Genomic DNA, 22,988 nt, shown 5'->3' with positions numbered 1-22,988 from the left:
TATCTACCCTGGGACAAATTTTTTATAGGATGAAAAATACATTTAATCTATTCCATGATGTATTGTGTCATATTTTGTTTTACAGTCATAACTATATGTTTAAAGGTTTTCCGTGATTTAAAAAAATATGTTTTTTCAAAAACTACGCAGTTTTAACACATGGACTATTGTATTATAACTCAGCATTGTTCACTTGAATGGAGATATACGGCAACTAGAGATGAGCAAACGTGCTCGTTTAGAGCAATTACTCGATCGAGCATCGCTTTTTTAAAATCACAGAGGTAAGGAAAAAGAAAAAAAAAAACACATATTCACTGAAAAAGCCAAAAATACAATACCTGAAGGTCTGCAAAGCAGACACGGTCGCCATAGGCACGATCGCCATAAGGCAGGCACAATCGCCACCGGCACAATCGCCGTAGGGCAGGCGCAATGGCCTTAAGCCCTGAAGATATGTAGTCAGCCAGACAATAATGTGTGAAGGAGCAGCTTGTTCCTGGCAGGCTAATATGCAGTCACCCACTCAACCCAGCCCAAATTGGGGAGGAGTGACTGCATATACTAATAGCCTGCACATGTGAACGATACCAAAGATGTCAGCCATAGATGGGTGGTGACCCACCATACAGGATATCAACCCTGGCTGATATGACAGCGGGTTGCCCTGTATCTCCAAGGTGGGCCACACTGGCTGACATCTTGGGCTCCCCCACCAACTAGCAAACTACATACAAAGATACTAATGCATACTAGTAAAATGCGGGTGTTGGTACTGCATTTTGGCCAAAACGCATAGGCTGACGGACCGCGTCGAGGTCACACCGCTTCCGTCAGTACCTACGCTAACTCACAATAAATTACATAAAATCACAGAGGTAAGGAAAAAGAAAAAAAAACACATATTCACTGAAAAAGCCAAAAATACAATACCTGAAGGTCTGCAAAGCAGACAAGGTCATCCCATTATTGTCTGGCTGACTACATATCTTCAGGGCTTAAGGCCATTGCGCCTGCCCTACGGCGATTGTGCCGGCGGCGATTGTGCCTGCCTTATGGCGATCGTGCCTATGGCGACCGTGTCTGCTTTGCAGACCTTCAGGTATTGTATTTTTGGCTTTTTCAGTGAATGAGCATCGCTTTTTTTGAGTAACTGCCTAATCAGGCGAAAAGATTTTGGGGGACCGGGGGTGAGTGGGGGGTTGCGGGGGTGAGCGGGGGCGAGAGAGTGCTCCCCTCTGTTTCCCCCTGCTACCCCACGCTCCACCCCGCCGCCACCCACCCCCCAGCGCCCCGCCCCCGAATCTTTTTGCCCTAGTAGGCAGTTACTCAAAAAAAACGATGCTCATTCGAGTAATTGCCCTAAATGGGCATGTTTGCTCATCTCTAACGGCAACATCTAATATAGCCTATGGATAATAGTGAAGCTTTTTTCTGAATCCTAAGATGCTACAGAACAATTTTTCTCAATATTTCTAGTGAAAAAAAATGTAACCAAGTACACCCAAGTCTATTGTCATTAGTTACAGCACCCATAAGAGAGCCAGCCGCAGCACAAGTAAAAGGATAACTATAGGCACAATAGATATAATCCAAAAAAATTCCTTTTTGAAGGAATTGTGGTTTTTTCACTTGATGTACAGATAGATAGGCAGAATGAATAGAAAAAAGTTCTATTATTGTACTATACTGTACACTGGATGTGCTGTGGGCTGAATTGGAAACACCAAATTGTATAATTTGCTAACTAATACTCTAAACTGAGTTTGCATTACACTTTATTGTTTGGTTGCAGCACATTTGGTGTAAGCCTTTACATTTTGTATTTTTAATATCAGAGGCATACTTTTAATCAAAAGCTGAATAAACCAAATGATGCACAGGCTTGGTATACAAGCTACAGCTTGGCTGTTTTCATATCTCACATAGATTTCATTCTGTATTTAAAAGGGTGTTCCCATCTCATGTATTTATGACATATCCATAGGCTATACCATAAGTGTCTAATGAATGCGGTCTATCTTCTGGGATCTGCACCTATTGCCAAAATGGGAGTCTTCCGAATTGGCTCACTTATGTGGCCACTGGTTGATTGGCTTATTGAAACAGCTGAACTCACTGTACAATGCTGTTTCCCATAACACCCATAGAAGTGAACGGGAGTTACAGAAAGAATGTAGCAGTGCGAGTGACAGTAACTACTGCAATGCAGAAGCAATCTAGCTCTCTCTGCAGCACTGTATTTCCGTAACTCCCATTCACTTCTATGGGACTTAGATAAACAGGATAGAACAGCCGGTTCGGCTGTTTTTGTAATCCTGGCTGCAGGTTGATGCAGCATTAGGACAGTTATTCCCATCTTAGCCAGCATTCATTAAAATGGGGATACCTCTTTAATTACCTCCTGCGTGTAGCCCCTTTCTCCTGATAAGAGAACCCCACCTTTCAGTCATTTATTTCATATCTACATGAAATGTCTAAATTGGGAAAATGTTATGTGTCTCGATGTTGCATTTTGATCATTATGCACTACAAAGTAATGAGTTGTGTGTCATCCATATACTGCACGACAGAGAAAATTCCTCACTATGACGATTTTACGCAACATTATGCAATTTTTTGGATATGTTCAAAAAACACGTTATGCAAATTGATGCAGTTTCCGGCCAATCCTGTGATCTGGGAGCGCAGTAGAAGGGGAAAACCAGCCTGTGAAGCCAACTTTCGAGATGCTATCACACCCATGGAAATTGCTTTGCGTCCGATTAGCGTCCAGATAAAGATTAGGGAGTGAAGATGCCTCTAATATGTGATCAAGAGCCATTTCATCATCACATAGACAAGTTTACTAAAGGTTTCATCTTAGGGCTACATACAGTAGGTTGGTCTTTGCATCGTAATGCGGCAGAAACTCAACCGGATGCCACAATTGTGGGTTGAATTTGGGACGATAGTCAGTGGAACAAAATGTGACTGGAATACTGAGATGAATGCTACAATGCATCAGGAATCATGCAGTAGTAGCTCTTCAATCCACAGCTGGTGACATTCTGTGGGGTGTACAGACAGATTTGGATATTCCATTATCAATAATGAGGGTCTCTTGACGATTGGCTGAGGCAGATTTGCGGTCAAGCTGTCTGTTGCGAAAACTGCCCTTCACACCACAGTATTTTCATGAACGCTTACAGTAGTTCGTTTGTCTCATGTGACAAATGGCACAGCATGGGGTTCAACAAAAACTTTCAGCAAAGGAGATCACCAAGTGAAGGTCTGGAGGCGATATGGCAATTTAGCTCATCCTTCTGTCATTCTTGAGCGCCACATAGCTCATCAGTATGGAGTCATGGTTTGGGATGCCATGAGCCTCAACAGCCAATCTCCTCTAGTATGTATCAGGGACACATTGACAGCCCACCATTATGTTGGTGAAATGCTGCAACCTGTCACATTACCATACCTTCAAGGCATACTCAACACCGTTTTCCAATAGGATAACGTGTGGCCCAACACCCCAAATAGCAGCAGGCTTGTTTCAGAAAGTGTCCAGATGATTACTTGGCTTGCATGATCCCTCAATCTGTTCCCAACCAAGAATTTCTGTGACACAATTGGACATCAAGGGAATGCTCTCCCACAGCCTCGTATAGAAGGCGAAGTGTGGACTGTGGTCAATACCACCTGGTCAACACTTCCCCAGGACAGTATTCGAGATCTCATTGAATTGATGCCATGTTGGGTTAACAACTGTATCAGCCAACATGGTGGCCCGCTACTTACTGATCATTCCGTTTAAATTCAAATAGGGAACTTAGTTCTGTACAATCTATCTCTGTGTTGAGTTTTCTCTCATTTCAAGCTTTTCTTCATGGTGTAGCATTTTCTCTGTGAGGCAGTGTATATAAAGAGCAGTTAAAAAATTGTATTATCTGGAGAAATGTGCTGTCATTACTTCTGATTGGGAAAGAATTTGAACTGTTTGCTTTGACATGTTCATTGAGAATATAATGTAAACTATAGTAATACATACAATGTGGACATATAGAATCCAAGAGAAGAGTGTGATTGCCACCGTGTGGCCAAAGTATGCCTAACAAGATGAATGTTTGAAATATATTGGAAAGGAGTATCTACATTTGCTAGGGCATATATTTTATCATAAGACCTGAAAGTCAATCTAATTGATGTACGATTACTTTCACACTGTCTGCACTGTATGTTTATTGTGTGCCGGGAAAGCTTATGCTGCGTATGGTAATGGATCCATAGACCCCCATTCACCTAAGGGAAGCCAATTTGATCTCCATTCAGGTGACATCCATTAGGGTTGTCTTTTTTTACTGCATGGAATAGCCCAGCAGGCTGCATCTCATTAATTCATTTGATATGCCTGAGGAAGGGGTGTCTGAGCCCCAGAAGCTTACATATAAAACTTTTCTGGTTAGCCAATAAAGTTATAGAATACTTTTGTCTTTTTTTAAACAAGAGTATTTGATTGAGTACCACATTGATTTTTCTGGCTAATACGGTACAACGTTGCTTTTGCTGTACATCAGAATCAATTTTTGACATTCACTAACTTTTAGGGGACATTTTAACATTCCGATAAAAGCTTCTAATGAAGTTAGGTTCCATTCACACCATGTTTGGGGTATATAGTTGAAGTACAATAAAGTACACCAATGTACTTTCTTCCTAAAACTAAAGTATATATGCTCAGACATATGATAAAACACACATATACAGGACATGGGTGCTGAGAAGCTTTGCTTAAATAAATGCAGTTCACTCCAAAACTAAGTTTACAATTTACATTTACATTTTGTTCAATGATGAGAAATAATTCAGTATTACAAATATATAGGATAGCAGAAAGGGGTCAGGCATTTTTTTTTAACGAAACTGGATTGGCATAATATGTTCTTATTACAAAAACGTGTTAGTGAATTGGTGGTTCTGAGCAAAGTGTATTACTGTACGGAAATAAGTACAATTTTGTTTCTAAAATGATAAAACAAACTTCAAGGTAAAACAAAAGAAAAGCTGACATACTCCTGGACTATTATGGATAGGTGCTGCCTGTGACTGTCAGTCCTACCCTGTGGCTTTGCTGCAGGCTGTGAAAAGCTAAAAGAAAATATGCCACACCTCTGTTCTAGACTTCCCTTTCCACCGATGGTGCTGTTGTGGCAGCTTACTGCTTGTCCACTATGAGTAGAAGAGTTCTGATCCATTGCAGATGCATGCCTGCAGTCAAGGGGAAATGCTATACTCTAGTTGCTTAACAGTCTGCCCTGATTAGTGCTGCATTTTGAGGTCCCTCTCCACTGCTGGAATGATGTTTGTCATTTTGGCCTTATAGCAGGGATCAAGGAGGGTGGTCACCCAGTAATGATTTGATGTTTTGATGTGGGCTATGTGATGGTCCTTCTGCAAGCACTGCAGCATAAAAGTACTCATATGCCTCAAAGTGCCTAAGAGGTCAGGCCTGAGAGTGTCCTTTCATCTGATCAATGCCGTAGAAGGAAAGTTGTGTTGCCCCTCCCATGCATTTGGTCTTATATTATCCTCGTCATCTTCCTCCTACTCTTCTTCCTCTACACTTCTCTCATGGGTTGAGAAACAGGTTGGCCCCATTGTCACACACTACCTTGCCTGGCTTCAGATTGTGCAGGGTCATCCTGGGCCTGTAGAGCTGTCAACAGCTCTTGGGCCTTGTGACTGCGCTCTCCTAGACATATGAGTTTTAAGACAGCATTTTGGCTTTTATCTTGTGCATCTCTGAATGGAGGTTGGATTTTGTCACATACAAATATCTGTGCTGATTTTAAGGATGTTGAAAGGTAGTATGAAGAGGTGTAGAAAGAGAAGGAGGAGGAGGAGAAGACAGGCAAGGATGAATGCCCCATAACTCTTGTGGGTGCCATTGAACATGGACCACCCACCTGCAGCACATTGATTCAGTGTGCTGTTAAGTATATGTAATACCCTTGGCCATGCTTGTTGGACCACATGTTTGTGGTCAGGTGTACCCTGCCACTGACGCCACAGACACATTATCACTCACATGGTGGTACAGGGACAGCTTTTTGGTGGCCGGCATCTCGTACTGTGGGTTAGCACAGAGCATCACATTGTGGAAGGCATCTGTGTCCAACAGTCTGAAGGGCAGCATTTCCATTGCAAGCAGCTGCTTGTGGATATTTTTTTTACGTTTCCATAGCTGGGGTGTGGAGGCTAGCTGCTGACAATGGAAAGTGTGCAGTTTCAAAGAATGTACAGGCTGCACAAGTCTTGTTAGCACACCAAGCTGTGGGTTTTAATGTTGTTGCTGCTGCTGCTGCAACTGGTGGTACTCGAGGGTGGTAGCACTGCCATTTTGTTTTTCTGCAACACCATACTCACTGTCTTGGCAGGGTGCTGCCCTGCAACATCCACTCTCTTCCTCCTCCCCTGGAAATTATGTTGACTCTCCTTGCCTCTCCATGTTAGATCAAGTACTTAATCCTCTTTATCATCCTCCTTCTAAATGGACTCTATATTATAATGAGCACCATGAGCTGGCACCTCCGTTTTCACATCCCCCTGATAAAACAATGACCATGTGCACTGACCCTCCCTCATCTTCCTCTTCAGAGGAAAAAAATGGTTGGGCATCAGTGCATTTAACGTCTTGGTCTTCTCCCTATAGCTGTTTGGACTGCCTGGTTAACATCCATGACAGTGGATGATTAAACAGCTTCTTAGACTTATCCTCATGGACTGCTTCAGAGGGTGCAGGGAATTTGGCACAGGGTGAAGTATAGAGGTATGTTCATGGTTAAATGGTACAGATTGACTGCTTTGTTCCTGTGACTGGTTGTAAGAGGAAGTGGCGGTACTTGAGGCATGCTGTGTCTCGCCTCCTGCAGAACATGGAGCCACTTGAAGTGTCAACTTGGCTCATCCCCTACCACCTTTACCACCACCATTGACACGTCCCCTACCCTTTGCCTCCTACATATTTCCTTTTTAGTTAGTTTTTTTAAATTTATTATTTTGTTTTGCTTACTTTTTAGTGTAGTTTTATGCAGCTTATCACCTACAACTTTGTAGTTTGTAGAAAACCACTGCTAGCTGCATAAGCCCAGCAAATAATTCATAGTTAGCGGACAAGCATCTTTGAATGACATCTGAGGCTGCTGACACACACTGTGTGTTTTTGCTGTTTCTCTGTTTGTTTGGGTTCTTTTTTTACATGAACAAAACAACACTGTCAATTAAATAAGCCACATTCCCTGGGAGGTACGATATGTGAGAAAAGAAGGCCACAGAGTATAGCTTGAATCTTTGTGAGCTGTCCCTGTTTGGCGCATTGTAATTGAATTCCCCAAACCTTATTGCTAGATGTGTAAAATCTGCAAATAACGTTTAGTGGCCGGACTGGTGATTTTGAATGCCATTTGAAGCCACAAACAGAGAACTGTCTGCTTTGCTGTTATATACGTTGACAGCAGTAGAAAAATATGCTTAGGTCATGTGATGCAGGCGTCCAATGAAACTGTGGCCCATATGCAAGAACACATTTTGTGACATCAGCAAATCACCCTGGCTGCACTCTGATCTCTGCAGCAGGCATTCTCAAAAACTCTATTTTCCCATGATTTTCATCAAAAAATTGCTTTAGCCTAGCCCGATTTGATTTTGCAAAAATTGAGACGATTCTACTGCACGGCCGATCAAGATGAGCAACACTATCCATGAGCTACTGGTATTACAGTTCAGTCCCATTCACTGCATTACCAAGTAGACAAGCATGGCACTGTTTCTGGGAGATCTTTTTTAAAAATCCTGGACAACCAGTTTAAGTGCAGACATTTTGTAATGAGCTTCAGCTGAAATTGAGGATCAATAATATAATGCATGACATTTCTACATTACATATGAACATCCACGCAATGTATCCAGTTTGCATCCATACATGTCAATGCTAAGTAAAATAGAAGACTTGGGCTGGTTTCACATCTGTGTTGGAACCTCGTTGCTTCACAGATCTGGTTCAAAATACTGGAAGAAACCGAGTGGACTCTATTATAGTCAATAGGGTCAAACTGGCAATGATCGGTTCTGTCCAAAGACAGAACCTTTCGGCCACCGGGGTTCCTCTTTCCCAATGCCAAACCCCAATGCAGATGTCAAACCATTATTAAGAATGTATTCTGCTCACTGCTTAACAATAAATAACACACTAAATACAATTGTTAGAAACATAATTATATTGAATAGAGCAATGTTAATGACAGTGGGTAATTGCTAAACTTAATTATTTACACAAACAATTTAATTCGTATAATGTGAAAAGGTACATTCACTTTTGAACATGTCTCTAATCTCCTATGTACAAGCTGACTTTACAAATGTGCATCAAGGTCTAAAGCTCTGTTCAGATTTAAAGGGGTTGTCCCGCGATAGCAAGTGGGGTTAAGCACTTCTGTATGGCCATATTAATGCACTTTGTAATATACATCGTGCATTAAATATTGGCATGCGCAGAAGCCCTGTGCGGCGCGAGCACGCCGGAGCAGTCCCTTCAGCGCAAGCGCGTCTAATCCAGGGAGAAGGTGGCTTTGGTCGGCGCCATGGAGACGGGGATGCCAGCACCGGAGGGGGTAAGTGAATAACTTCTGTATGGCCAATATTTAATGCATGATGTATATTACAAAGTGCATTAATATGGCCATACAGAAGTGCTTAACCCCACTTGCTATCGCGGGACAACCCCTTTAACTGATTCTGGAACTAATCAACCTTTTTTTTTCACTATATACAGTACACCTCTAACTGCATGTACGTCAACTGTCAAATGGTGGGCAAAGGTAAATTAAGGCTTTAAACTGTACATTTTCTGAACAACAGTATTAAAAACCAATGAATAAATGGAAGATTTTAGTTCTAAAGCATCACTGAGACCTCCTCACCAGCAGTCTCCGTGAAGTACTATGTAAGTACTCTGCAATATGGCTCTATGTTGTATGTTCTGATAAACAATACTTGCATGACAGCACATGGCTGAATGTATTACAAGTACTGATTGAACATGGTGCCCATTGAAAAACAAGTGTATTCATGGTTATTGCTGTTTCCTTTGGTGTCACTTTATTAAAGAGAGGACCTAAGGTACCAGGGATTCAGCACCTGTAGGCTCCTGAGGATCCAGTCTTGGCAGCCGACTTTGTTTTTTCTTTTCTACCAAACTAGTCATTCTTTGTTTAGTTTAGCATTAATGATGTTCAGGAAGCACTCCTGTAGTCTCGAGCTGTGGATCACCCACGTTGGAACTTGGTTCATGATACATCCCTGGAAGAAAAAGTAAGAATATTTACAGTAATATAGTGTGAAATGCAATACAGAAACAATGCACTTAATTCACACTGCGACTCCTATAGTCAGATAGGGTTGCAAACTTACATTTTTTGTTTTCTTGGACAACATATCCAAAAATCATGGCCAGCCAACATTTTTAATGGACATATTGGAAAACTACACTGAATGCTAAAGATGAGTATTTCTGGATGATTGTCAACCCTGTATTCTAAGGATCATGGAGGTTCCATCAGTTAAAGCATCACCAGTGAGGGTGTAATGGCATATTCTATTATTCTAAGGCTGATTCACAGGGGTGTGTTTGCGCGCACAATACACAGAGAATAGAACTCATTGTTTTCAATGGATTACATCTCACTGTTCTTTTTTGTGCAAATGTGCACATGTGAACATATGTACATGCGGGTATGCGCAAAACACTGTGCATAATCACGAACACTGGCAAGTAATTGGTTAAATAGCCATTTAAATCAGGGCAGGCATCATTCCCCTGCCCATGTCAATGAACGGTGCCTGTGCAAATGCACACAGTATTTTCACAGGCTTGTGTGCAAAAAACACTCCTTCAGGGCTCTTTCACACAAACATATGCGGTTTTACATGCGCCAACAGGTGCCATAAAAATGAATGAACGGGCGCACAAATCTGCCATTTGTTCGCCTGTTCATATGGCCTGGCGTATATACCCCAAGCCTGAGATACCGTACCGCAGGCAGAGACAGTTTAGCTCTGCTAAACTGCCTTCCCCCTTTCCATCCCTTCGCCAACTCTCGGCAAGGAGAGAGCACACTAGCTCCTGTCCCGTCCCGCCCTAAACTCCTGCCCCCTCTCCGCTCCTTGTCGGCAGCCAGCAATGGGATGGGGCGGGAGCTTAGAATCTTGATCCCGTCCCCTCCCATTGCAAACAGCCAGCAAGGGCGGGAGAGGAGAAGAAAAGGGGGAGGGAGTTTAATAGCTCACGCTGCTAAACTCCCTCCCACCTCCCTTCTCCAGCCGCTGTAATTGGCTCCCATAGGAGTCTGGCCAGAAAGAAAACGGCTATATATATATATATATATATATACATATATATATATACATATATATATATATATATATATATATATACTCATGTGAATAAAGCCTCACTGCGCAAATACATTGCTCTTTTTTGTGCCTACGCTTGTCTGCAGGAGCCCTAAGAGGGAAACATTGTTGCCATTTAAGTTTTGCCAAAGAACCTTTAAATTAGTCAGAAATTCTGTGGAAGAATGTTTGGTAACTAAAATGTTAGAGATGGAACTTTTGCCTTAGGCTGGGTTCACACTGGGCGGATTTGCCGCGGAAATTCCATCCGGAATTTTGCCGCAGCAAATCCACTTGCGGACGCTAATCCCGGAATTAGCCAGCCATGTGGACAAGATTTCTCAGAAATCTTGTCCACACGAGACAGCGAATCTGCGGGCGCTGCGGCACGGATTCGCCGGCTGTAGCATGTTCATTTTTTTTTTCTTCTTTATTTCTTCTTTTTTTCTTCATTAGCCAGCCATGTGGATGAGATTTCTCAGAAATCTTGTCCACACGGGACGGCGAATCTGCCGGCGCTGCGGCACGGATTCGCCGTCCGCCGCATGTTCATTTTTTTTCTTCTTTTTTCTCTCCTCTATAGGAGCGCCGGCTGCAGCAGAAAAGCGTGCAGCCAGGCCGCTTCAAAATCCACAGCACTCAGCAGTGGATTCCCAGCGGAAATCTCACGTTTTTTCGCTGCAGTCAAACCGCGAGATCACCGCCCGGAATCCGCCCAGTGTGAACCCAGCCTTAAAGGGGTGTTCTCAAGATTGACCTTTATCACTTGTTCATAGAATAGGTGCTAAAAGTCTGATCAGTGAGTGTCCTAGGTCTACTCCTCACTGTGGGCCAAATGTATGACGCCGCTCCAATCGTTTCAATGTTGCTGACACAAAGAGCCAAGTACAAGCTCTCGGCTACCTCCGGCACTTGTATCACCTATCCTGTGAATGGATGATAAAATTCAATCTTGGCAATTCATCTAATACATCTTTAAATAAGTAATTATATGTTATGCAAAAACCAAACCCAGCATTCTAATTAGAGATGAGCGAGCATACTCGTCCGAGCTTGATGCTCGTTCGAGTATTAGGGCGCCCACCCACTGGCGATTTTTTTTTCCTTTGCGTTTTGCGTTTTTTCTCAAGAGCAATTAGTTTTGAATGTACTCCTGTCCACTGGCGTTTTTTGTTTCAGTCCGTTGCAATTTTTAACATAGGAACTGTCAGTTGCATATGTGTCCTTATTTTTCTCTTAATGCACCCATGAATGTCAATGTAAATTAACGCAAAAAGCCGCGAAAATGCCGCGAAAAACGCGACGAAAACGCTGCGTTTTTCACGCACGAAAATCGCAAACGCCAGTGGGTGGGCGCCCTTAGGGTGCTCGAGATGCTCGTTACTCGAGATGAGCACCAAGCGGTACTCGTCTCGATTAAACGAGCACTGACCATTGAATTCAATGGAGCCGGCAATACAGCCGGCTCCATTGAAAGCAATGGGCTGCCGGCGAGCGCGGGATGAATTTTCGAGAAGGGCTTAAAAATATAAGCCCTTCCCTGAAATTCATCCAGAAATGTGTAAAAAGTAAAGAAAAAAAAATACTCACCTTGTCCCGGCAGACGGAGTTCAGCCGCGGCCGGCAGTTCTCCTGAACTGCTGTAAGTAGTATTCAGCAGCCGGGGATTTAAAATCCCCGCCTGCTGAATGAGCTGCCTCTGATTGGTCACAGCCTCACCAATCAGAGGCAGCTCTCACTCACCCATTCATGAATTCATGAATGGGTGAGGAAGTGCTGCCTCTGATTGGCTCAGCGCAGGGACCAATCAGGGGCAGCTCTCAGCTGTCATTCACCATATGTGTAATGCTATACAATATTTTTATCAACAAGGGTAATTCTCAGGAACAGATCAACATAGTTGAGTTGCCCACTCCAAAGTCTCATTTATGTGGTCCTCACCGATGAGGAAATCCATGGTTGCCTCCTTTTTTTTTTTTACAGGTCCCTCTTGTAGACAGCTTGTGTGCTTGAGTGCGAGCAGCAGCTGTCACAACCTATAGAGGAATCTGTATAGGTAAAAACCCATATGCAGGTGCAGATATAATCTATACAGGTTCCCAGGTAGGTCATGTCAACTGGCCAAGAAATATGCTCAATTCAGCACTTGGTTTGACAAGATGTACCAAAATTTATTTCACAAAAATGTTAAATCCATTGGAATATAAAATACTACAATGTATTCTTAATGATAGCCAATCGCTGCACTTGTCGGACTGTGATCTGTGCGTGAAAACATGAAAGGTTCAAGTTACCAGTGAACTGGTTTTCCTTTCTTGTGGGTCATAGCAAAACCGCTTTAAGAACCTGAGCATACAGGTAGGCTGCAGCAGTGGTCTGTTCATAGATTGGATCTCCACGGATCTCCTGATTGGTCGGGACTACATAGATGAGACTTTAGATTTAACAAAAATTTAATATACAGTATACTTAATTATATAAATTCGAGAAAACTGAACATGCTCGATGCTAAATTGAATTTACCAAAATTGCATGTGCAAGGCAGCCAAATGTCTCACTTCCGTGTGTAACGTGATTTAGCGATTCTCGTACAAAGTCTCTTGAAGATTTTGTTATCATATTTGTTGATTGGTTTTTAGTCATAGGAGTAGAAACACCGTACGGCGTAACTGCCTGAGGAGAAAAACAAAAGCAGATTAGGCACAAATAAAACGTATTGACTAAAAAATTAACAGCAAATGAAGTTCATGGCCCGCATTTAATTTTCAGTTTACTCCTGGAGCACGGGTTAAATCATTGCACCTATAATGACCTTGCTTTCTAACACCCCCCCCCCAAAAAGAAATGTGGGTGTGGTTGATCTGTAAGGGTGGTGCCCAAAAATGAGTACTTAGTATCAAGTTTCAATGACATGCTTTCTTATGAAGTCTATAATTTCATTATCTTGCCTGCAGAAAATTTTGGTTGTCGCATTTGGATTCAGCACCTTTATTATAGGCAAGAACAAAGATTCTTAAGGCCCATTTAGACACAACAATTGTCGCTCGAAAGGCATCTTTTGAGCGATAACTGTTGCGTGTAAATGTGCCCATCTTTCAGTTTTCTGCCGAATGATGGATTTCAGTTTGACTTGAAATCCGTCCTTCAGCAGAACATCTGATAAGAAGGACCGCGCCCATGGACCACTGATAACAGCTGATTACATTGTCTTAGCTGTAATCAGCGCAGCAGAACAAAGTGAATTTATTCAGAGAACAGCTGGTAGTTTCTTCTCTCAATACAGCTCCTGGTGGCTCACATGTTACTAATTGGTACTAACAAGTATTAGTACCAATTAGTAGATTATGCAAAATGATCGCTCAAAAGCTATCTTTTGAGTGATCATTTGTGTGTCTAAATGCACATTTACACAGGGAAATATACCTTTGGGACACAATGTTATCATGAAATCCTATGGATTATAACCTTCTTCTGGATTGGTGGAATTCCTCACAGCATCGTTGATATATTATATGCCAACCTGGATTTAGGGGGGAGTAATATTGGTTTCCATATTCCTCCAACTTGAGTAAGTGCTTTACTATTTATTCTGCATTTCTTACTTATGGCTGGTCCATTACCAGAATGCTATCTATTTTTTCTTCATGTTGTGCCTGTATTGACTGGGCCCTGCATGGTTCCTGGATTAATAGTGAGCTGCCTCCTTCTATGACATATTGTCCTGAAGACAGGGAAGCGGAAACTGCATTATTGTGTTCAGTGCCTTTCTTGCCCTTGGGTGTGCTGGGTTACTTTCTTTAGATCCCCTGTTTACACAGTGAGTCTATGGGAAAAGCGCGTGTATGGCAATCTAAAATGAGTCAGACTTCTGTGCGTCATGTAATCTTCAAAGGCTACACCGTGGGAATCGGGGAGTGGGTGGGTATAAAAAAAATGCATCACCTAGCTCCCTGTTACCCCACCTAACAGCACCATAACTATGCTTTGGAAGGGGGGGGGGGAGGTGGTGACAGGTTCCCTTTAAGTTTATGAGTTCACTTCCCTCACAAATGTTGCCCTCCAACACCCACATCTTTTCAGGCATGTCTCACAGAGGCTCAGCTGTATTCAACTGTAATCACTTTACCAATATCACATCTTTCTACACTTACATCACTCTTCTTTGGGAATCTGTCCATGCCTTCTGCCTAGTTCTTTCCTTAATAATAGGGAATCTCTGCCTCTCATGTAGCTTCAGCCACACACTGACTCACTTCCTGAGAGCAGCTCTCTTACATCACCTCCCCTTGGTCATTGCTATAACAGAGACATCTATTGACAACAGTTAGGATCCTTTAACACGACCATAGCGTGGCTCAGAGCCCGACAGTTGCCCCAGCAATAATTGCTGCTGTGTTTTCATACAGAAACAAGAATTGCTCAGTGAATTAAGGCGAAACGGGCTGATCGCTCTGGCCGCACCTCCTTTTACATTAAACAGGCAGTTGTTCATAGATAAACGACTGCCTGTTTACACAACCTGATCGTTTTGTGATTTTATGCCTGCAAATTATGGTCAGATTTTTATCTGTTGCATAGATATCAGCGGTGGGCACTGCGGGAACCAGAAAGCGGGCGAGTATGAAAAATACAGCACTCGGTTCCCTGTACACAATGTCTAACAGCACCATAAATTCATCAATGGTGCTTTACGCAGGTGACAAGTTCCCTTTAATTCATGTGAATAAATCTGCAATCTGTTAATTAATAGTGTGTTCATACAGTACCAATAGCAGATCCATTTAAATATATGTGAAGAAAGCTATTATTAGGGAAAAAGGATTCATCCAGGAGTACTGCATTAGTATTATTAGCACAAGGCCTCTGACACACTTGCTGTCTGAACGAGTTGCAGTCGAGAGGTTTGCGTTCAACTCTAATCAGACACCACAAAGATGATGCAGACAAGAATAGGACATGCAATGAGTTTTTTGCCGTATACTATTGGTCCGCAGCTAAACACAGGCATTCATGTTGTTTGAGAAGAATATATAGGGATATAGGAGATCAGGTAGTCATTTTATTCCTAATCAGCTTTGGAAATTTTGACACAGAAACTAATATAAATTCTTGCTGCAGATTAATCAGACTCTTTAACCCTTTGCAATCCAATTTTGGATTCAGGGTTTCCTAGGGGGCTTTCTCTTTCTGCCATTATACAATGGTGCCGTCTGCTGGCTAGAGCCAGTACTGCAGTATGGGACATGCTAGAGAGGCCCCCGACAACAGAGCGGCCAGTAATATACAGTAAGAATACCCTGCCAGACGTCTTCCTACATCGGAGCTGTACAGCCTTCAATCAGAATGTCTGAAGACGTCAAACAGTGGATTGGAAAGGGTTATTAATGGCCTTTCTGTCTACAACAAAAGCAAAGTTTTTCCTATAATTGTAAAAGAAAAAAAGAAGTAATAAAAGAAATAAGCCACAGCCTTCAAGATGTATATTGATCACACAAAAGTATCACATTATTTACCTCGATCGGAATGAATGCTGCAAAAAATACTGCATTAAAATGTAACCTTATTTACATAAGTGTATAACCGGACCCCTTAGAAACATTCCTGCAGCATGGTGGATCTCCCTATAGATCTAAAGGTCACCAAAAATAATACAAAGCACATTAAGTGGGACCGATTCATTGTACATTATATAATATATATTACTAATACATTAAAAATTATATGAAATCTGGCACTTTAAATTAATTACATAAAGAATAAACTGTAATTGATAGCTCTCTTAATTACATATTACCTGTATAATTATGCCTTTGGATTTATATTCAGCTCGAAGGGCTTTAGAGAAAGTAGTAACAAACGCCTGTCGAAACATACAGTTCTATACATTATTGCAAGATAAAAAAAATAACAATAAAAGATCACAATTTTAGGAAATCCTTTTTAAAATGATTAAAAAATACTTGTGGTCCCTGAAGTTCGGATATTAATTTGTACTGAGAGGAATGGAAGAGTACAGAACCATAACTCTTCCGAAGCCCCCAAAATGAAGCACATAACGAATACAGATAAAGCGAGCTCCTACATATAAAAGTCATACACGGCTATCTTGGGCCTTCCGCATTCACTTACTTTGGACGCAGAGTAGAGAGCATACAGTGGGCAAGGAAAGCTACCAAAAGCAGAGGAAATATTCAAAATAAGACCTTTTCTCCTAGAATAGAAAAAGAGCAAATATAATTGATAGAAGTGATATATTATTACATTGTAATAGTTTGATCAATTCGGCTGTAATGTGTAATATCTAAAATAAAGCTTTTATATTTTCAATAAATTATTACATTTTTGGCCCTCGGGACCACACAGTAGTTTGGGATTTTATGCATCGGCATTTAAGAATAAATAACTTTTTATTTTCATGTGAAGGCTTCTTTCACATGAGCGCATATCAGCCAGCCATTTTCACAGCCAGCCGATATACGCTACGGTGTTAGTGAAAAATCTGGTGAATGGGTGCACAAATCAAATGCCCATTTCCCCTCCCTCCCCATCACAGGCTCACCTCTTGTTCCTCCCTGCTTGTTCTGTGCAATGGGAGGGGCGGGGCTAAGCGCCGTTCCACCGCGCCTCCTCCCATTGATCGCTATGGACAATGGGCAGGGAGAGGGCAGGCACTTATCTCTGCCCACACCCTGCCTGTTGTATATAGCCATCAATGGGAAGAGGCAGAGACGACTGTCGCTTAGCTCCGGCCCTGTCCCGGCCTCTCCCATTACACAAAAGGAGCGGGGAGGAACAGAGGTGAGCCTGCATGGGGGTGGGGGTGGGGGGGAGGAGAACAGAGGGAGGGAGTTTAGCAGCCACGATGCTAAACTCCCTCCCACCTATGGCCACTGCCATGGGCTCCCATAGGAGCTCATGCAGTGGCCGACGTATTCTCGGCCCAAAACATAATTCTAGGAGTATGTTTTGGGCTGGGCGTAAAAACGCCCGGCGCTATATTGGCTTGCCTGGGCGTTTTTACGTCTTAGAAATACGCCCATGTGATCTGATACATTGGAATCCAACGCATCAGATTACAGCGCATACGTCCGGCCATGAAAACGGCTGGCTGATATGCACTCGCGTGAAAGAAGCAAAATGGGATCTTCTCCTTTTAAAGACCACTTAAAATTTCTACAAGTACCATGTTAAGGCTGGTTTACATGGGCCGATGATCGCTCAAACAACAGTATTAAGTAGCTACCCAGGCCATTAAGTACCAATTAGGTGTGCAAATGAAGCCTTAGCTGAAAGCAGTTAATAGCCCAAGGGCTCTTATCTGCATTCAGATCCTTTGTTCTCCAAGGGGAAACAATGCTATCAGCACTCCTCGCGGAGAACTGCTGATAAGAGTGAAGGAGGATTTTTAGGTTGGACTGAATTTGATGATCAGCTAGCAGTGCCCGAAAAGCGCATGATGAGCGTGCGTTTAGACACAACAATGATTGCTAAAACGATCGCCAATTAGCTATTTTTTTAATGATCATCGGCTGGTGTAAATGGGCCTTTAGTCTAATCATTCTGCCATTAATTGTATATAGTATATCTATAGTGCATGTTGTGGCAGTTATAGGAGTACAGTTTACGTTACTGTAAATGTGTTTTATAAAATAATAATGAATTTTGACTTAGAAAATTGTGTTATTTTCCACCACAATATACTGACATACTGTACCTAGGTTGTGCTTGTGCACATATTATGGACAGCCCCCTGTTTGGACATACAATACCACTGGTATGCCCTAACAAGCTTTTACAAAGTCAATCCTGGGACTTTATTGATCCCAGGCAGGAAAACAGGACTGACTGTGGCACTGAAGGGGTTAGTTGCTGGAATCTGTGTTTTATTTGATACTGACAATACCACTGAGAATGTAGCTGTGTATTCCAGTGGCTCTCCTGCCACTGATTGTGTGGGCACAGTGGTCATGCCATATCACCTAGATCTACAATAATAATACAGCACATCAAGGTGCCTCAGCTACCGAAGGCTCTTATCATACTATTACATCAAGGAACAGAAAAGGGTGATTATACTTACCCGATAATCGGGTTTCCAGGAGTCTCCACGACAGCACCACCTGAGATCGCCTCCTCCTGATAGGACAGGAACACACCGAGAGGTTAAAATCCCCCCCGTCCTCCCCTCCTCAGTGTATTATAACGAAACTGCCGGGGTAGGAGCTAACTAAAACGTTTTACCTATCTGGTATTTTTTTTTCTTTATATCTATGACCCTTTTTTTTTTTCATTAGGGAGGGAATGTACGGGTGCTGTCGTGGAGACTCCTGAAAACCCAATTATCAGGTAGGTATAATCACCCTTTTCCCAGGTCGTCTCCACGACAGCACCACCTGAGGCATATCAACTAAAGTTATTTTAGGGTGGGATTGCCGCCGAGAGGACCTTACGACCGAAGGTCATGTCCTCGTCTAGCTGCACCTTTACCCTGTAATGTTTGACAAAAGTGTGTGGCTTTTTCCACACTGCTGCCTTGCATATCTGCTCTACTGACGCCGAGCTATGCTCGGCCCATGAGGTCGCTATTGCCCTCGTGGAATGTGGTTTAAGAGTCAAGGGGGCCTCCTTCCCCAATGTCTTATATGATTTGCTAATGGCCAGGCGGATCCACCTGGCTATAGAGGTTTTAGCTGCTTTTTTCCCTTGTTAGGGCCTGAGAACTGGACAAACAGGCTGTCGTCCTGCCTCCATGGGCCTGTGGCCTTGATGTACATCAGGATCACTCTCCTGATGTCTAAACATTTAAGGGCTCTCTCTCTCTCGTCTTTTGGGTGATTATAGAACGAGGGGATTACAATGTTCTGGGCCCTATGGAATGGGGATACTACCTTAGGCAAGAAGGTCGGGTCCGTTTTGAAGACTAATTTGGTGTCTGTTATTTTAAGGAGCGGGTGGCGGATGGATAGGGCTTGTAGCTCGCTGACCCGTCTGGCTGAGGAAATGGCCACCAGGAAGATTGTTTCAACTGTGAGCATTTTTATTGAGAGCTCCTCAATTGGTTCGAAGGGTTCCCCTGACATGGCCCCCAAGACCAAATTCAGATTCCAGTCTGGGCATATGTTGGTGGATCTAGGTCGCAACCTATCTGCCGCTGTCAGGAATCTACTGATCCACCTGTCCCCTGCTAGCTTAGTGTCAAATAGGGCGCTAAGGGCTGCCGTTTGGACCCTTAGGGTGCTTGGGGAGAGGCCCATATCCAGGCCCTCCTGCAGGAAGTCCAGGATCAATGGGATGTCAGCACCGCTGCTCGAGGAGTCCTTCTCCCGTCTCCAAGAGATAAACCTCTTCCAGATTTTCTGGTATATGCGGTTGGTTGTCTCTTTTCTACTTGCCATTAGTGTCCTGACTACCTTGTCCGAGAACCCCCTGCCCCTTAGTATGGATTCTTCAGTAACCAGGCTGTTAAATGGAGTCTGCTTATGTCGGGGTAGTTCAGGGGTCCCTGCGTTAGGAGATTCGATTGAGCCGGAAGGGTGACTGGCTCCTGAATGCTCAGGTTTCCTAGAAGGCTGAACCAGCTCCTTCTTGGCCAAAAGGGAGCCACCAGGATCAGGGTGCATGCCTGTGACCTGAAGTGCTGTAACACCCTTGGGATTAACGGAATTGGGGGAAAGGCGTACACCAGTTCTCCTCCCCAATCCTGGCTCAGGGCGTCCACCGCTGTTGGCCGGTCCTCCCGTCTGAGGGAGAAGAAGTTCTCTACCTTGGCGTTTTGTCTGGTAGCGAACAGGTCCAGTTGTGGGAGACCCCATTTGTCTGTCACAATCCGGAATGCCTCCTGGGATAGAGACCATTCCCCTGGGTCTATACGCCTTCGGCTGAGGAAATCTGCCCTCTGATTCAGGGATCCCTTCAAGTGCACTGCTGATAATGAGAGGATGCGGCCCTCCGCCCAACGAAAGATTCTTTGTGTGATGCCCTGTAGAGCTGGCGACCTCGTGCCCCCCTGAAGCTGAATAAGGGCTACTGCCGTGGTATTGTCTGATAGCTCTCTTATGTGCTGTTTTTTTTACTGTGTCCCCCAGGTGTTGTAGGGCCTTCCAGATCACCTGTAGTTCTCTGTAGTTTGAGGACTGGTGTTTCGTCCCCAGTGGCCATGGGCCCTGTAGGAGCTTGCCTCCGACGTGCGCCCCCAACCCCCAGAAGCCTGCATCTGTCGTGACCTGCACGGCCGGATTCAATATCCAGTGGACTCCCCTTTGCAGATTTCCAGGGGATGTCCACCAGTGCAAGGATATTTTCACCAAGTTTTTTATCTGCATTCTCATTTCTAGTGAGGATTGCTTGCCGTCCCATGCTGAGAGAACTGCTGCTTGCAGAGGTCTGGTATGCGCCTGGGCCCATGCTACCCCCGGGATGCATGATGTTAGGCTTCCCAGGAGGGACATAGCCTCCTGGATTGAGCATGACCGTCTCCGAATGAAGGATTCTACTATCTGTCTGATCTTCTGCGCTTTCGACTCGGGGAGGAAGGAGAATTGAGCTTCTGAGTCGAGTGTTATGCCTAAAAACACCTTCTCCGTGCTGGGGTTTAGGCTGGACTTCTCCCAATTTATTATCCAACCTAAAAACTGTAATAGGTCGAGCACCGTTGTCAGGTTTTCTGCTAGGAGTTCTCTGGACTCGGCTATAATTAAGATGTCGTCCAGGTAGGGGACTATCAGAATTGACCTCTGCCTTAGGTAGGCTGCGACCTCCGCCATGATTTTCGTGAAGATGCGAGGTGCTGAGGAGATTCCAAAGGGCAGGCATCTGAATTGGAGATGTCTTGTCCTCTTGCACATCTCTAGCGCAAACCTTAGGTACTTTCGTGAGTCCTTGTGGATTAGTACGTGAAAATAGGCGTCCTTCAGGTCGATCGATGCCATATAGGCTCCCTTGGGGATCAACCTTACTGCTGAAGTGACTGATTCCATCCTGAACTTCCGATATTTGACGAAAATGTTCAGGGGTTTTAGATTTATTATCATGCGTGAGCCTCCGCACGTTTTTTTTATTAGGAAGAGTCTGGAGTAATGCCCCCAGGTCTCTTCTCTCTGTGGCACGAAGGACACTGCTTTTAGACGTTGTAGGTCCCGCACCGCCTGCTGGAGCGGGTGCAGTTGTTGCGCTGGACCTCTGGTGGTAATGTATCTTCTCCTGGGGAGGGATACCAGCTCGATTCGGTATCCCTGCTGCAGGATCTCCGGGATCCACGGGCTCCTGTAAATTGAGGCCCATCGATCCGCGAAGCTCCGCAGCCTCGCCCCCACTGGGATGGCGTCAGGGCTTCTGCTTGGCTGGATCCCCCTGGTGAGGGCTGAAGAGGAAGTACCTCCCTCTGCCCCCCTTGGGGTAACTCCAGCGGACAGTCTTGCCTTTGCCCCTATAGGGTTCCGGCTGTTGTACTGGGGCCCGGAAGAAGGTCTTCCCTTTACGCTGTTTCTCTTCCGGGAATCCTTTCTTTTTGTCTGATGCCTTTTCTAGGATCTTGTCCAGATCCGGACCAAAGAGGAACTGGCCGTGAAAGAGGAGCAAGCATAATTTATTTTTTGATGCCAGGTCACCCGACCATGACTTCAGCCACAGGACTCTTCTGGCAGAGTTGGTTAGGGACGTTGTTTTTGCCGAGAGTTTCACCGACTCTGCCGTTGCGTCCGCCAGGAAGTTGGTGGCCATTTTTAGTATAGAGAGGGAATCTATAATTTGTTCCCTCTGTGTTTTCTTCGAGATATGCAATTCCAGTTGCTCTAACCATACCCCCAGGGTTCTAGCGACACACGTGGCTGCGACCCCTGCTCTGAGCGTACTGGCAGCTGCCTCCCAGGATCTTCTTAATAGGCCCTCCACCTTCCGATCCATTGGGTCCCTCAGCTGTGTGGCGTCTTCAAAGGGCAAGGTTGTCCTCTTAGCCACCTTAGTCACTGGGATGTCCACTCTGGGTATTTCTTCCCAGTTCGCGCATACCTGCTCCTCAAACGGATAGCGCCTCTTAACCCCCCTAGAGGAGAAGGATCCCATGTCGGGTTTCTCCCACTCCCTGTGTATTATCTTGGATATGTTGTTGTGGACCGGGAAGGTATGCTTCCGCCTCTCCCCTAATCCCCCAAAGACCTCGTCTTGTATGGTGCAGGGTTCCTTGGGTTCCATAAGTTCCATAAGTTCCATAAGTTCCGTTAGGTCTTCTCTGTGGAAGAGGTACTTTTTGTAGTCCTCTTCTTCTGAGGACTCCTCGAGCACCAGCTCTTCTGGTTTGGATCCCGAACTCTCCTCAGAGTCTGAGTGCTCCTCTGGGCTATACGCCTTTCTTCAGCGTGTCGCCCCCGATGCCCCCTTTGGTGGTGTTTTAGGAGTCGTCAGGGCTGACCGTACTTCCTCTCGGACAAGCTTCCTGACGTCCTCGATGAATCCCCCCGATTCCTCCTTGACCAGCTTGGCTATGCATGTTTTGCATAATTACCTCACATGCGAAGCCGGCAGTCTTGTGCCGCATTCTGCGCACTTTTTTGCTTTGGCTCTGG

The 22,988-nt window shown here is 44.2% G+C and overlaps 1 protein-coding gene across 1 annotated transcript in view; it reads right to left on the bottom strand.

Annotated features, from left to right (window-relative positions):
- Positions 1-8,688: 8,688 nt before the first annotated feature.
- HSD17B3 (hydroxysteroid 17-beta dehydrogenase 3) overlaps positions 8,689-22,988 on the bottom strand; it is an 82,955-nt gene continuing 68,655 nt past the window's right edge. Inside the window, exons 8-11 of the mRNA XM_066601997.1 lie at positions 16,558-16,639; positions 16,223-16,288; positions 12,952-13,101; positions 8,689-9,336 (exon numbers count right to left, since the gene is read on the bottom strand). Coding sequence (XP_066458094.1) covers positions 9,238-9,336; positions 12,952-13,101; positions 16,223-16,288; positions 16,558-16,639 — 397 coding nt within the window. The 3' untranslated portion in view covers positions 8,689-9,237. The remainder of the gene's footprint in view (positions 9,337-12,951; positions 13,102-16,222; positions 16,289-16,557; positions 16,640-22,988) is intronic.

Source organism: Eleutherodactylus coqui, chromosome 5 (genome assembly GCF_035609145.1).
Source record: "Eleutherodactylus coqui strain aEleCoq1 chromosome 5, aEleCoq1.hap1, whole genome shotgun sequence".
NCBI lineage: Eukaryota > Metazoa > Chordata > Amphibia > Anura > Eleutherodactylidae > Eleutherodactylus > Eleutherodactylus coqui.
This window is presented reverse-complemented; position numbering and strand designations above follow the sequence as displayed.